This window comes from Schistocerca americana, chromosome 8 (assembly GCF_021461395.2).
Source record: "Schistocerca americana isolate TAMUIC-IGC-003095 chromosome 8, iqSchAmer2.1, whole genome shotgun sequence".
NCBI classification, from domain to species: Eukaryota; Metazoa; Arthropoda; class Insecta; order Orthoptera; family Acrididae; genus Schistocerca; species Schistocerca americana.
The window spans coordinates 388,713,931-388,730,369 of NC_060126.1; the positions used below are offsets into that span (position 1 = coordinate 388,713,931).

At 41.0% G+C, this 16,439-nt stretch overlaps 1 protein-coding gene across 2 annotated transcripts in view; it reads right to left on the bottom strand.

The window, feature by feature from the left end:
- Positions 1–16,439, bottom strand: part of LOC124544692 (methionine--tRNA ligase, cytoplasmic) — a 116,374-nt gene that overhangs the window by 44,774 nt on the left and 55,161 nt on the right. Inside the window, exons 6-10 of one of the 2 annotated variants that reach the window (XM_047123333.1) lie at positions 15,779–15,876; positions 10,259–10,375; positions 8,246–8,449; positions 6,537–6,626; positions 4,804–4,990 (exon numbers count right to left, since the gene is read on the bottom strand). In XM_047123333.1, the coding sequence (XP_046979289.1) occupies positions 4,804–4,990; positions 6,537–6,626; positions 8,246–8,449; positions 10,259–10,375; positions 15,779–15,876 (696 nt within the window). Of the gene's footprint in view, positions 1–4,803; positions 4,991–6,536; positions 6,627–8,245; positions 8,450–10,258; positions 10,376–15,778; positions 15,889–16,439 lie in introns of both variants that reach the window. The other variant, XM_047123332.1, reaches the window with a different exon arrangement.

Genomic DNA, 16,439 nt, shown 5'->3' on the forward strand with positions numbered 1-16,439 from the left:
TACATGGTCTGATCCCCTGTATTGTATGGTTACTACAAGATTGGCAATGAGTTTGGAACAGTTTCTGTATGCGCAATCTTTATGTGAGGTTTCATAAGGTTTATTCACTATGGACGCCACACTACCGGCCCTGATTAAACAGCTACTTCAGTTGTGCCCACTTTGTAGGCTTCCATTAACAGGTTGGGTACTGTTCCACCGGTCCATCCACCTACATTCCCTCCATATGATGATTCTGTTGTGGATTGGGGCACTTGTGAAAAAAGACTCAAGAGACCATTTTTCGGCTTTTGGTGTGACAGACTCAAATCTGTGAAAAGCCTTTTTTCTCTAGTGGATTCCATCTAAAGTGTATCATTTACTCTGTCAGCTTGTCGCTTTAAAAGAATCGCCAGCTCTTACTTTTGGTCACATGTGCAGTTTACTGTCCAATTTCAATCGCAAACAAATGCATGTCATAGCAGCCCGAACTTAATTCTACAAATGCCACCAGAAACCAAACCAGTCATACAGGGTTTGGGCAGCCAAACTTCGAGGGCTTAGCCATAAGTGCCAATTTGTTACTGATGCCCATAATGATTCTTCTGCAGACTTATGGTGAGCAATGCAATTATCTGTTTAGCTCCGAATAAGGAAGTGGGCCAGAAGGCTTTTCTATGTGAAAACCCACGTTGACAGAAGTGCTGCAAATAGTACAATCTTTTGAAGTTTCTCGGACAGTGGGTGACCAAACTGAAGCACGGGGTGATGTGGCAATAGTGTCACATGATGTCCCCACTAGGACAACGGATAGCTTGCATGAAGAAGTGGCAACTGCAGCAGCAAACACGTGGGCCCAGCACCCAGCAGACTAAACCAGGCCAAGTAGCTGGAACCACCACAGTGCCGGAGACAGCATGTTTTGTTTCCATCTTGTTCTCTATGTTTTGTACAGCCATGAACATTTGGTGTGCCCTACTGCTGGGCTACTTGTAATGCTTGCTGGAAGAAAAGCCACATCGCCTCTGTGTGTCGTTCATCGAAGGTTGCTCAGGACATGGACATGTACGTAAACTATGTGACGCCAATGCTTGAGACTTCTCCTAAGTTGTTTATGGAGTTAAATGTTTCTCACCAAGTGCTCCAGCTACAGGTGAACAAAGGTGCTGCAGTGACATTATTGTGAGTTTCGGCTTGCCACCATTGAAACCTGTCATGCAGAGAAGCTTGTCAATTACAACAAACAGAATACTGCACTGCTGGGACAATTTACGGCATATGCTTTTTACAATTCAGTGGTTCGCTCCATTACATATTTGGTGGATACTGATGCTGGTGTTGGTTGGCTGATTTGTGAAAGGGGACCAAACAGGGAGGTCATCGGTCCCATCGATTAGGAAAATATGGGGAAGGAAGTCGGCTGTGCCCTTTCAAAGGAACCATCCTGGCATTTGCCTGAAGTAATTTAGGGAAATCATGGAAAACCTAAATCAGGCTGGCCGGACGCAGGTTTAAACTGCTGTCCTCCCGAATGCAAGTCCAGTGTGCTAGCCACTGCACCACCCTGCTCAGTGATGCCGGTGTTGAGAACTTATTCGAGATGGATGCCTTTCTGGCATTTGGATTTTCTACCACCAACACAGTTCACATTGTGTCCAATCAGGTACTGTATACTCAGTTGGAAACACTGTGTGAGCAGTTTTCGGACTTGTTTTCGGAAGGTATAGGGTGTGTTACTGTCGTCATGGGCTCCTCCACAGCCAATCACTTGCAAAATTTGTGCACTTTGTTGTATGTCTTAAAGCCCGCAGGCTTACGGTGTAACCTCACAAAATCTCAGTTTGCTTAACCATCTACTGTCTATTTGGGGTTCAAGGTCTTGTGGGATCGAGTTCGCCCTCTGTCGGACCACATCTCCACTGTTATGTCTATACCTTGCCCCTTGTCCACGAAGAATATTCAGGACTTCCTAGGGAAGATATAGCCTACCACCATAAATTCCTGCCAGGGACAGACACTTTGGTTCACTTGTTGCATGCATTGTTACATAAGAATGTACTTTTTTGCTGGAGCCTGGATTTCAAATGTTGAAATTCAAATTTCTCTCAGCCCTTTGTTTAGCTACGTTCTTCTGGACCAACACGTAGTTTTGGTGACCGATGCTTCACTGTACAGACTCATTGGGGTCCTAGCGCCCCGATACGCCAATGGCACTGAATGGCTTTTTGCTTAGCCTCTAAATCTCTCACAACAGACCAGCAGCATTACTATCAGGTGGAAAAGGAAGTTATTACTACTGTCTATGCTCTCAAGAAATTTCATGTTTTTTTGAATGGCTCCAAGTTTCACCTTATTACTGACCATAACCCCTTGGTTTCCTTGTTCAACCTCACACTCCCTTGCCTAACAAGGCAGCACACAGCCTCCAACATCAGGCACTGTTCTTGTCTCGCTAAGTTATGAAATCCATTTTTGACACACTTCTAAATGAGCCAATGTGGATGCCTTGTCCCATCTTCCTGTGGGTTCTCATCTCAATTTTGACAGTGAAGAATTGCTGTGCCTTCATCTTGATACTGAAATGTAGCCCACAGTCAACAGTTTCCCAATTATGAGCTCGCACACAGCAGCTGCCATCACTGCCAACCCAGTTCTCCGCCAGGTGATTCAGTTTGTTAAACAGGACTGGCCAGATAAAGTACTGGGTTGGGCTCCGGACCCCCCTGAACAACTATTTTTACTTACAGTATTGCCTTTCTGTTTTGCACGGTGTGTAGCTGTTGTCCATGAAGACCTCTCCCCTGGAGTAATCATTCCCGCTGTGTTATGGCGTCAAATTGTACACCTTCTCCACCAGGGCCATTGGAAAGTTTTGCGCACTAAACTGTTAGCTAGGAGACATGTTTTTTGGCTGGAGAGGGGACTGATGACCATAGATGTTAAGTCCCATAGTGCTCAGAGCCATTTGAACCATTTTTGGCTGGAGATTTATGGCAAAATTGTCCGTTTTACTGCAGCTTGTGAGCAGTGTTCCTGACAACAGGTCACTTCCAGGGCATCTCTGTCCCACTTGCCAACTCTACACCTACTGTGAGAACACATTCATGTCGACCTTGCAGATCCCTTCTCAAATTCCTATTGGCTCTTGCCTGTGGATGCATTTTTCTGGTTTCCTTACATTCTCTGGTGTGCATCAATGTCGGCTGAGGTCACAACTCATATGCTTTTGAGGATTTTTTTTCTGTTGACAGGTTGCCTTGTACCTTAGTTTCTGATAATGAGCCCCAGTCATTTCTCAGGCCTTTCAGTTGTTTAGTTTCGGTCACGGCGTTTCTCACATTACAGTTCCGACAATACAACCTCGATCAAATGGCCGAGTGGAATGACTAGTGCGTGCATTCAAGGCCCAAATGAAAAAAATTACTATGGATTCTTCACCGGACAACACCCTCCTCTGTTTTCCAAGCATCTATTTCTTCATGTCTATGGGCGAGCAGAGCCCAGCTGAGATCCTTCACGGCTGGCGGCTATGCATGCTCCTCCATCTTCTGCAGCAGCCACAAATGCTCCTCCACCTTCTCCGGCCTGTGTCGCACCTGCCAAAGTCAAGCAGTCAAGCTTATTCTGCCACTTCACGCTGGGATCACCAGTGTGGGCGTGAGTGTTTCCTCGCAGCCCCAAGTCGATACTGGCCACTGTTGTCCATCGCTGGGGATGCCACCTGTGTGACGTCCACGGTGCTGACAGGGTGGTCACACACCACTTTGGTCAGTTGCGATCCCACTCCCTGCCGGAAGCTACCAGTTCGTGGGTGCAATCCCTCTCATTGCAGCCCATCCCGTCGGCCTCTGTCCTCCATCCTCCGCCTCGAGCCCATTGCTGCCTGTTGTGGAGGCACACCCATCCCACTGGCTGAAACCTGTATGTGCAACACCCTGGAGTTCCAACTTCCTGGTGGCTGGGTAACAGTCTGTCTCAAGCCACGGGTCCCTTGCCGCAGCCTGCTGTTCCATTCGGGCCACATCCAACGGCCCCTTCCCCATTGTCGCATCAGCCATCATCGCCAGTGGGCCCAGGGCTGTCACCACCACGTTGGGGCCTGCTTGCAGATGACAACATCTGATATGGCAATGACACACTTCCCTCCAGTGCCGTCATCGGGCATCACACGGGCCCACCAGCCCAGGGCATACCCACATCCCTGCTCGTTCCAGGCCTGCGCTCCAGTGCCCGCCCAGCACATCGTCCCGCCCTCTCTGTAGGCACTGCCTGCTGCTGCTAGTTCTGATGGGTGTGTGTCTTGTAGGGTTGCTGGTATCTCCGTCACCTGGAAGCCCACTTTACACAAGGGAGAGGTGTCTTACACCCTGTGACTAGTGTGAGTCAGTGTGGTTGCGCTGAGTGTAGTGTCACTGTGTGTGTGTGTGTGTGTGTTTGAATGAGCCACCATCCGTAACACCGCGGGCTGGCTGATGGAGACCGCCTGTGGGAGACAGCGTGCAATGGTGTGTGTGTGTGTGTGTTTGTTGTGGGTGGGTGGGTGGGTGGGTGTGTGTGTGGGGGGGGGGGGCACACATGCACCACCACCACCCCTCTTGTATGTCCTTCCAGTATGCCATTCTTGTCAGAGCACTGCGTCTTATTACAAGGGGATACACGGGAGTCTGTTTTCCATTATTGTTGAATGCTTCACGAGTACAGCCACATTTGTGTTACTTGGACCGCTTCAAGTATTGTGTGGTTACTATATGAATCAGGTTTATTAACTTTCAAAGACTGTAGACAAAGATGACAAAAAGAGATGTAATATTACATCACACTCACATCAGGCATTTTGAGGAAGAACTGCTCTGAAGGTTTAATGACTGGCGTATTTTGGCACAATTTGCAGCGTGGTTTAATCAACTCCGTTGCATTTATTAAGTGTCCACAACCATCACATTGATCTCCTCTTGCGTCCTCATAAGCACAGCGAGGACATGTGCCTTCCACAAAGCGGTCAGCAAGAAACCTGAAAGAGAAATACAATCCAGTCTTCCAACCTCACTACATCAAAAACAATTTGGCATAATTAGTAACCTACAACAGATCATTTTCCTTGTAGATAAATTGTAACCAAAGTACCAGGTAACATGTAAAAGGTGTAGCTGTTATCAACCTGAATGATGGTTTGAACACAATATGGCTTCACTTAGCATGGTCCTATTGGAGATGGTATGCTGTTTGCCTTCCTCTGACCTACGAACTGGCTTACCGTGATAGTTATAGGCAGACCCACCATTTAATGTGGACTCCAAATCATGGTGCAATTTCTCATTTTCACATTAAAAAACACTGACAGAGGTGAAAGAAATTATAAAGCGACAGACAAACACTACAGAAATAAATTAAAAACATGTCTCTATTAATCTTACACAATTCACATTGTTGTTGTAACACAACCTTTTCGTTTCTCAAGCATTACAATTGTGATAGAATTAAATTGGTTTAAAATTTATCCTTCTTCCTTTAATGTTTTTTTTTAAGGATTCTATGTTCTTTTTATGATAAAAGTCTTATGTTGAAATTGTGGATTTTTTTAAAAAAATACTGGAAGTGTAGTGTTCAAGAATACTTGAAGAAAAAACATGTTCACTAAAGATGAAGTAAACAACTCTTTAAGTCTCTGTTAAACTGCTTTGTAAGTATAATAAGTGTGGCTGCTAATCATCCTGAACATAAAGTCAGCGTAGATAAGATAGCATGATGACACGAGTTGAGTTGATAATTAACAGATGAAGAACCAATGTTGAAAGGCAGACTGTTGGATCGATTTAGGAAATGTGACAAATCCCTTGTATCTGCGATTATTCAGTGAAAAATATCAGATTACAAAGACCAGGCCATGGAAAGGGTTACAGTTCCTTTTTCTGTTTTAATTGGAAATCAGGTAATCTAGATGTTCCATGTCAGGCTCAGTGTAAGAGGGTTTCTCTTGAGTTAATCTGTGGACTTTCCATCCTTTATAGTATTGAGAGTAAACAGAATAATAACTGCTGACAGTTAAAAAAATATTTCTTTATTGTAAACATACTGAATACCGTAAGTGCTGTTGTACTTTATTGTGACAACAGGGTACAATAATGTTCTAAATCTGACATACATATTTCTTCTTCTCAAGTCTTCACTTATTAGATTTAGATTACTACATTAGACAAAGTGAAAGAAAAGTGAATCAGCCTATATTTAAGGACTAAATCACATACATGGAGAGGGGGAAAAAAAAAAGCAACAACACAGAATCAGAACACGTTATAATTTATTTTATTCAATTAACAAACAGTTTATTGCGTAAATAGCTCTTAGGAGTTGTTGCTTTACAAAGTGAGAGAGTAATAAGAAAAAGAAAGAAGGAAAGAAAAAGAAAGAGAGAGAGAGAGAGAGAGAGAGAGAGAGAGAGAGAGAGAGAGAGAGAGAGCTCAAGCAATCACCAAAATTGAATGTGATTCATAAATATCTGCTGTCCTCACTTTGAAATCAAAAGGCTAATATAATTTGGCATTACCAAACACACTCACCTATCACATTTTTCACAGAGTAATTGCTCCATAACTTCTGTACATATGAAGCCATTCCTGTTTAGCTGGAGAAACATCTCTTGGCAGACCCTGAAAAATAGTGAACAATATTGAAGAGCAATCTAAGTAAGAAAACTGTGTGAAGAGGAATAACTATGGATGGGAAATGACATCAAGAGAAGAATCAGGCAAATGTATCTCTGCATCTTCTCTATAAAAAAATAATAAAAAATTAGTTTAAGACAGAAGAAAATGGTAACAAAATGTTAAAACATATCTGCACATTTTACTTCCATAGCTCATAAGTCATAACAGTAGAAACCAACATATCTAGATTAGTTATATTCTGAGAACCAAGGGAGCATGAGCAGATAATAGGGAAATATCAATTATGCAATACCAGAGTCACAGACATAACTTTTAAAATTATGTCACAATGTGACGAGCATTTTGAGTTACCTAAATGATATAAATTTCTAGCAGTTGATAATGTGTTGGCTGCTTCAGAACATGATCCCATCAGCAGTACAAACGCTTCATGATAAGGCAGACTGCCTGGTCTCTCAAACGCAAAGTTTTAGGTAAGTATTTAGTTTACCGTTGAGATAATAAATTTTCTGTAACTCTTTATGGTGATGCCCATGTTTCTATTTGGCACCTCCTAAAATGTTAATGATGAAAGAGCTGGCTTTTGATCAGGTCATTTAAGGTATAAACAGCTAACAACCCTTGAATAAGATGTTTCTGGAAACTATTTGTAGTGTCACTTGTTGGCTTGTATGCTGGCACTGTAATGTACATGTCTTGATTTTATAACAAATGAGCATGAAACATAAAAACTAAACAAATCCAACAAGTCTTGTTTCAAGTCATGATAAGTTGCAGAAAATGGCAATCTTTATTTTCAACTGACTGAATGCTTCCTGTGGGATTTGTAATTTTTGGTCAAACACAATAACTTTGCTTTAGAGAATGTTTTTATTTATGTTTTTGAGCATTTAAAAATTTAATTCACACTACACAGTATCAATAAAACATACTTAGAAAAATTTTCTGTTGTAGTTTATACCACAGTGATCATGACAAAAGTTAGAGAACTGTTACAACAACCAACAAAAAACTTTTATTGTTAAATATTATGTCCCATAAATTAATCATATTCCAAAAAGAATCACACAAAAGTAGCTACAGCAGACATGTTATTCTTACTGAAAATCATACAGAGTACAATCCTAATACCTAACAACGTACTTCTCACTAAATGTAATAAAGTGAACCACAAGACACCAGTCAACAGCTACAAAAAAATATCGACTTATGATAAGTAGTAGTGTGGGAGTTGCTAATTCATATGTTTAGTTAATGTTCGACATTATAATTCTTTCCTTTCATGCAAATGATAATTATATTAATCAATGAAGTAATCAGTTGTAAGAAACCTTCCCCTTATCCTCACAAAACATGAGTCTGTCTCCTCATGAGGTCGGAGAGACCTGGTGCGCCTTTCTTACCTTCCCCAACACATTCCTCTTTCCTCCCTGAGGCGAAAACTAACAGTTCCAAAAGCTACGATAAGTCTTCTCATTTTTAAATATGTCACTCATCAATACTGATGTTTCACCTCTTGAAGCTAAGTACTGGCCAGCCGTTCTGTATCTTTGTAGTTTTATATTTAACAAAAGTAATCAAAAGGTAATTATAGTACTTACTTGGTCTGTTCAGGAGAAGTTGTTCGACCAAAGTAATCAAAATTAATATTAAACCATTTGTAGACGGCATCATGAATCTTAAAATACTTGTCACATATTTCTTTTGGAGTAAGACCTTCTTCAAGTGCTTTGGTTTCAGTTGCTGTACCATATTCATCAGTTCCACAGATATACAAGACATTATGATTGCACAGACGACTGAACCTGTCAATAACAAGTGAAGAGTTCTAACAAAAAGAATCATATTCAATATCCAGTCACATACACCCGAAATGTACAAATCTTAATGAATATGGAATAGAAACTTATCAGTGATACTGTTATCATAAAATAAAGTCAAAGAAGAAAAAATAAACTCAATGCAAACAACATTCTCATTTCTATCTTTCAGCACAAAGAATCACACATAAAAATTATGTGAATTATAAGAATTCATAACAAAATTAAGTTAAGTTTCCAGTTATCATTGAAATGATGAGGGGACAGAAATCTAGCAAGTTTTGTAGTAAAATAATTTATCAGATTTGTAACAGTTATTCATATTGATCCCATAAGAAAATTACTGCTTTTACGGATGCCACACATGCAATGAAAGGCAGGAGATACATAAATATGCTAATGACCTCGCCCCAGCCATTATATGCAGAAAATATCCTAGCTAGCTTGACCAGAAATATATCCAAATCTTCCAAAGAAATCAACAAAACCCATTGTCACTGTGAACCACTTATTATGCAGTACATCTCTTACTGCCCTATCTCTGCCAGACCTACAGGAACCACGCCCATCAATAAGCCTTAGAGTACCTTTCGTTGTGTCCTGAGAAGAGAGACATTATACACAAAATACTGCCCTCATAATACAAGTTAGTACTCCACGGTTGTACCAATCAACATTATATCATGCCCAATCACTATATCACCACTGTTTCAAATTCTGCATAGCAACAATTACCCCACAGATTATCCAGGTGCAACACCTGTCTTGTACATCCATCCAGAAATACCCATGGCCGTTCATTTACAGAAATTTCCTAACCCTCAAAAATTCATTATTGTCTGAAAGCAGCCATTTCAGATGCCAGCTGTGCTATCATTGTTGTGCAGCATTCTACATTAATATGATAATAAATCTACCATTTACCAGGATGAAAGGCTACTACCAACCAATGGCTAACCACAAACTCAAGCATCTGCCTGAACATGTCGCTGCACAACACCAATGACTGCAGTAGCTTATACAAGACCCATTTGCAACTGGATCATTTGTGCACCAGTTCTGAATTACAGATGCATAGACGACTACTATCCCTCAAGTACTTCATTCTCATAATATTTCTGGCCTGAAACTTCAACACTCCCCATCTGCTGCTGCCACCTTCCCCCTACCCCTAATCTTTTCCCCTCCTGCCATTTACATTCAACTTTTCCCCTTCCCATTCATATTCCCCCCTCCCTCCCCCCCCCCCCCCCTTACAAACTCCACTCCTTCCTCCTTAGCTCTGTACATCATCTTTCACCCCTTAGTAGTCTATCCCCCTCCCATATCACTAGCAATTGACCTACTAAGTACATGCTAACTTGTTTAATGCTTAAGTATTCTCTCTGTAGAGAGCAAGACATTAATAAATTCAATAACTATTGACTTTTCTAATACCAGGAATAGCGCAAGTTTACAACTGTTATGCAGGAAAATTATGATCTGTGCTTGGTCTTGGCACTCATTCTGTTGAATGAACTTTGCACAGCAATTTGGAAAATTCTTTCCACTGCTGCTGCCATTGTTAAGCAGACAGTTACTCTTACAATTACTGCTTCTAGACTGAAAATGCAACCAACTTCATCATGGACACATGAGTTTACAAATATACCCAGAGATATGGAGTTTTAAAGCAGTTTCATTCACAAACAAAATCAAGCCACACACAAGTTTAAAAAGATCCTCAACCAGAGCTATTGAGTTTCACAGCTTTATTTTCTGCACATAAAAACAAGATCAACAGATGTAGGTTACCTTGCAAAGACATCAGCTGATAAGACGCAGCCAATAATATTTCCTAAATGGGGTACATTATTTACATAGGGCAAGGCAGAAGTAACCAATACATTTTTTTCACCCTCAACTGGAAGCCTAAAATAAAAGAAAACAATATTAAGTCATTTCAGTACTGGCCTACTTTTAACAATTTATACAAGAAATTGTGTAACATGAAAGAATGCATTACAATGAAACACAATAATCGTAATCACACTTTGAAGCCTTACCCTTGCAAAAGGTAAATAGTCCTTTCCAGTAATCATGTTTGCAGTCACACTGACATTACTGCAATAGAATCATTACTTTCATAAGTTTATGCCCTTTCCCATTGGCATGTGATTCCCCCACCCACCCTCCGCCCTACACACACACACACACACACACACACACACACACAATTCACTGTAGAAATGTATAAGATTTTACAAAGAATATTGATCAGAGATGTTCATGATGAAGTTTTATGATGCTGATAAAATAATGAAGATGGGAATATACTCAACCAATTGTTCCGAAAACCATAAAATTACGGAGAGACAGAATAATTGCCCAGTACTTACCTTCAAGAGGTGACATTCTGGTAGTCCTGACAAGACACATTTAAAAGTGAAAAAAGGAACTCTTTGTTCCCCTTTTGGGGGAAAGGTGGGATGGACTGGGGTAGGCTATAAAGGAGTGGCAGGTTACTCAACCTAACTGTTGTGAAGGAAAGTGAATACCAAGATTCATTCAAGAGTCATTCTCAATGGAGAGAAGTCTTCCGAAGTAAGAGTGATTTCAGGTGTGCTGCAGGGGAGTGTCATAGGACCGTTGCTATTCACGATATACATAAATAACCTTGTGGATGACATCGGAAGTTCACTGAGGCTTTTTGCGGATGATGTTGTGGTATATCGAGAGGTTGTAACAATGGAAAATTGTACTGAAATACAGGAGGATCTGCAGCGAACTAACACATGGTGCAGGGAAGAGCAATTGAATCTCAATGTAGACAAGTGTAATGTGCTGCGAATACATGGAAAGAAAGATCCCATATCATTTAGCTACAATATAGCAGGTCAGCAACTGGAAGCAGTTAATTCCATAAATTATCTGGGAGTACGCACTAGGAGTGATTTAAAATGGAATGATCATATAAAGTTGATCGTCGGTAAAGCACATGCCAGACTGAGATTCATTGGAAGAATCCAAAGGAAATGCAATCCGAAAACAAAGGAAGTAGGTTACAGTACGCTTGTTCGCCCACTTCTTGAATACTGCTCAGCAGTGTGGGATCCGTACCAGATAAGGTTGATAGAGAAGATCCAACGGAGAGCAGTGCGCTTCGTTACAGGATCATTTAGTAATCGCAAAAGCGTTACGGAGATGACAGATAAACTCCAGTGGAAGACTCTGCAAGAGAGACGCTCAGTAGCTTGGTACGGGCTTTTGTTGAAGTTTCGAGAACATACCTTCACCGAGGAGTCTAGCAGTATACTGCTCCCTCCTACGTATATATCGCGAACAGACCATGAGGATAAAATCAGAGAGATTAGAGCCCACACAGAGGCATACCGACAATCCTTCTTTCCACGAACAATACGAGACTGGAATAGAAGGGAGAACCGATAGAGGTACTCAAGGTACCCTCCGCCACACACCGTCAGGTGGCTTGCGGAGTATGGATGTGGATGTGGATGTAGATGTAGATGAAGGGACATAGACCTTGGTAGCTCCACAGTCAGCATGATGGATTGCTAACCAGAGGGGACCAGGTTTGATTCCTAGCCATGTTGAAGATTTTCTCTGCTCATGGAGTGGGTGTTGTGTATTCTTAATGTTTGAATTGTCATAATTCACATTCCACACTTGAGACAGCTGTGTGGGCATGTCCCAAATGCCAATAAATCAAAAAATACATACAATAAAAAAACTGAAGGGGTGAGTAAAGAGGCAGCAGACTGACATCCTATTCTCTCCTTCCTCTTCATTTTTGTTTCCTCGCATCCTCACATCAGGGTGGTCCCTCTCATCCTTGGGTCTGAGTGGCCGGTTCCTCCTTCCTAACACTCCCCAACATATCTCCTTCTTTTTTCTAAGGGAGGAACTAATAGTTTTGATAGCCAGGACAGTTTTGAGTACTTTTATATGGGTTTATTGGTACAACTACGAAATATGCTTCCTGGAAATAACTTCAGAGCAGAAATTCTGTCTCATAATTAAATGCCTGTGCCTAAATAGATATTACTACACAAAAAAGCTAAAATGCAATTACATGTTGACTGGAGTGATTACTGTGTTCTTTCTACAAGGTACGAAGGATAAAGACACAATTTTTCTCAATCTGCACTATAAACTAACAGAAAATTGCAAAATAATACCGAAAATTTTGTTCAATGAAGTTAATAATCTTCAAACTGAAATTAACTGAAACACTCCAAAATATTGTTTACCTGATACATGAGCTGCAATTTTCCGCATGCATTATTTTATCTTTTAATATCAGTCTGGATGTATTTGAGCTGTGCCACACACAATGGAAATTAGTGGTGGTGTAATATTTGGCATGTTACTTTGTTACATTCATTGTTACTACCTACTACAGTGCACAAAATGTAAACTGATATCTGAGAGGAGAATTAGTGTGCCACGCAACATTACAACAACAAAATCACTGGTTATTTCTCTGTACATGATCTGTGAAAGTAAACTGTCCATCCTTTTACTTGATTGGTGTCTTAATTAGTTCAATCAAAGTGAAAAGTTTCCGACTCTGTATTTCAGCCCGATTTGTTGATGTTTCAATAAGTACTAACTTATGAAGCTAAATATTGTTTTGTAGTAGTTTTGTGTTACACAGCCATTGCTATATGTAAGATAAACTAATCCCTATTTTCAAACAATGGAAAATCCAGGATGGAATATTGACAATATTATGAAAAGGATAGATTGCCACTCACCATATAGCGGAGATCCTGAATTGTAAATAGGCACAATAAAAAATGTGTCAAACAAGTAAGTTTTTGGCCATGAAGACCTTCCAAATTAGACAACATGCATACATGCACACACCCATGCAAACACAACACACCCATGCATGACCTCTGTCTCTGGCTGCCAAGTCTGCCCTCGGCAGCCTATCTGCGACTCAACACCTCTGCTATGAAGTGAGTAGCAGTCCATCCTAATCAACATTTTGCTGATCTGCTACAATTCACTTATTGCCCAATTAGGATGGTAATCATATTATTTATACATTATTTCTTTGACACTTCCTGCTTTGCCTCTTATGTACAATCAGTTTCTAACTGCACTTGCAACTTCAACAAATCACATTCCTCCTCACCCACACTTAATTGGGTTGGAGCTGGGGCAGCTTAGCTGTGGTTTTTACATTCAGCGATTCAAGTTGCTGTTTGAGCTATTGTATTGCAAAGGTTTTAATCCACTTTTGGTATCACACACAATGGAACATTTTTATCAGTTTCAGATACTGATGTAGATGTTTTGAAGATCTTGTCTATACTGCACAAGGAATGAATAGCAGTTTTATAAAACTGATGGAGTAGTTCAGCAGACATAAATACTGTCCACTAACAGGGGTGTAATGTTGTTGAACAGTAATGTGCATATGAATGTTGATGCAGTTTCAGCTGAGCACACAATGAGACAAGGGACAAGGCGACATAGCACCTCTAACATGCCAAGTGGCTCACAATAGTGTGCTCCCCCTTATTCCAAAACCTCAGAAGTAGTGTGGAAACACCCTTTTTTCTTAGAAGCGTTCAACACAGTGAAGTGTGTGGCAGATGGCCATCTGGCAGATCATGCTTCATCGACAGTTCCCTCTGAGCCCCCCCCCCCCCCCCTTCCAATTGAGATGACATAGCCTACGAATATACACATGGACGTGGATGATGCAGAACAGAATTACATCAATGTAGATGACCATCCTCCTGCCTCAACATGTAATTGCAAGTTCTCTGAGGAGTCATGGAAGAGAAGAGAGTGGCAGGCAGTGTTATTCTGCCTCAATCAAGAACAGAGAAGCCGCTTCAGGAGAGACAGCCCACGAACAAGACATCAACATATCCCTTGGTCAGGGTACACCAGAATCTGTGCCAATGTGGAAAGACATATACAGAACAAACAGTGCACACTATCGAAGATCGATGCTGAGAGCAGCGGTGGCACACTCGACTAATGCACCCCAACAAGTCAGTAACTGCAGGGCACTGTTTGTCACAGAACCATGTTATGGAACATGACCGTACCAGGATTTTAGTGCAGACTTCCAAATACTGGGACACGATCATTAGAGAAGCCATTTAAATATGCGCTATGGATAATCTTATCAATTGGGACTGCAGTTATAATCCCAGAAAGACTCAGGAACCAGCACTGGGTCTAATTAAGAAGACAATTAGCAAATACAGCGATCGGCAACCAGGGCAGACAGAGCCACTACATCGACACTACCACAGACATCACCACAAACGTCTACCTGGCTGCCAACGTTCGCCCTCAGGTGTGGACCGTGGAGAGAATGGCTTGTAATGGGAGACAATATACATCGGCCACATGCCTTCAGGAGCTTGGTTCGGCAGTGCCCCTGACGATGTTGACATGTCTGATCCCTGAAATATAGTGCCCTCTGGACGCTATGAACCGACAGTACACCTGTGGACTGTTCAGTTAATAAATATACCAGGAGAAACTGAAAAATCACACCTTTCTCATTGTCACATCCCATCAGCCTCAGCAACTTCTTACAAACAGTCAGTGTCGGTCTGGTGATGTGGGTGCCTCTAGACTTCTGTATGGTGGTGTGCATGGGAATGTGCATAACAATACAGAAACAGTGACGGTTTGAAAGCTAGCAAAACCTCTACGCTGTTATAGTTGTGACTCTATGCACTGACAATCCATCAATACAACCGAATGGTTGCCTTCCTTAACATCTGTTCAAAGTGTCCATCTTTGAATTTCCATTCTTTTTATATGCATAGTACCTCCCTCCTCCCTAGCATTTATCCCCTTGCAAGGGATACAATGATTTCATGATTTGGCAAATTTATTTTAACTTTTGGTTCAGAAGCTTTTCCTATCACTGCAATCACCAAGGTAATCTAAGGGAGATAAGTTCTATACGTTATCTGCCTGTATTGTGTACACTTTGTTCTACGTGTTATCGTATTTAGCTGTTCATATATCGTATTTTCTGAGGGAGAGATTGGGGGCAACCTCAATATTCATCTATATAAGCATGGAAAACTGCTTCAAAACCACACTCACAGTGACCAGAGTACTGGACCACCTGTCGTTTATCCAACATGCAGATTAGATCCAGGCTGACTCATTTCCTTGCCTCACGGTGCGATAAACTATGCAAGTAGGTATTATATACTAAGAATATCATGAAATAAAATATGAAGATAAAATATAAATTTTATAGTTAAGAAAATGAAGTGCTTCTTCATAGAATCATGTGGAGACAGGAAATGATACCCCACTCACACAGGTACTGTTTTTGGCTTTGGTTTCGGTCTTCTAGCTGCTCCATTCTTCCATGCATCTGCTGCTGCTTCAAGCTCAGCTTCAGAAATGGGAGGTTCCTTAGTTGATGACTGCAGAAAATAAAATTTTTTGTCAAGGAAAGTGTTGTATTTGAATGACCATTGCAAGTGTAGTGAAATATTCACATTACTTACCATTCCAAATCCATGAAATGCATAGGGAAAAAAAGCAGTGGGTGTAAGAATTATTCATGTCAGTTTTCATCCAAAAGCAGCTAATTTAATTATGACATTAGTATAAAGCGATGAAACTACAAATGGAGAAGTGGAAATGGCAAAAGTTAGGCATCTCTTCATGCTATTTGGTACAAGCAGAAATTGATATGCATGCTGATAATCGAAATTGAGCAATTAGGCAATTAAGGATGAATATCAGTTTAGTTTCAGGAAGGGAGAAAGGTATAAGAGAAATGTTAAGAAGGATGCAAGGCAGAGTTGGAGTTTTCCACCACTGCAATTCAACTAGAAGATCAAAGAACCAAGAAATCCAGGGAAAGAAAATGTTGGAGGTAGAATAAACAAGTTAAAGGGGAACAGACATAAATGCTATGGTATGGACATGACATAGCAATTTTGGTCAGATGTAAGGAAGACATAAAAAG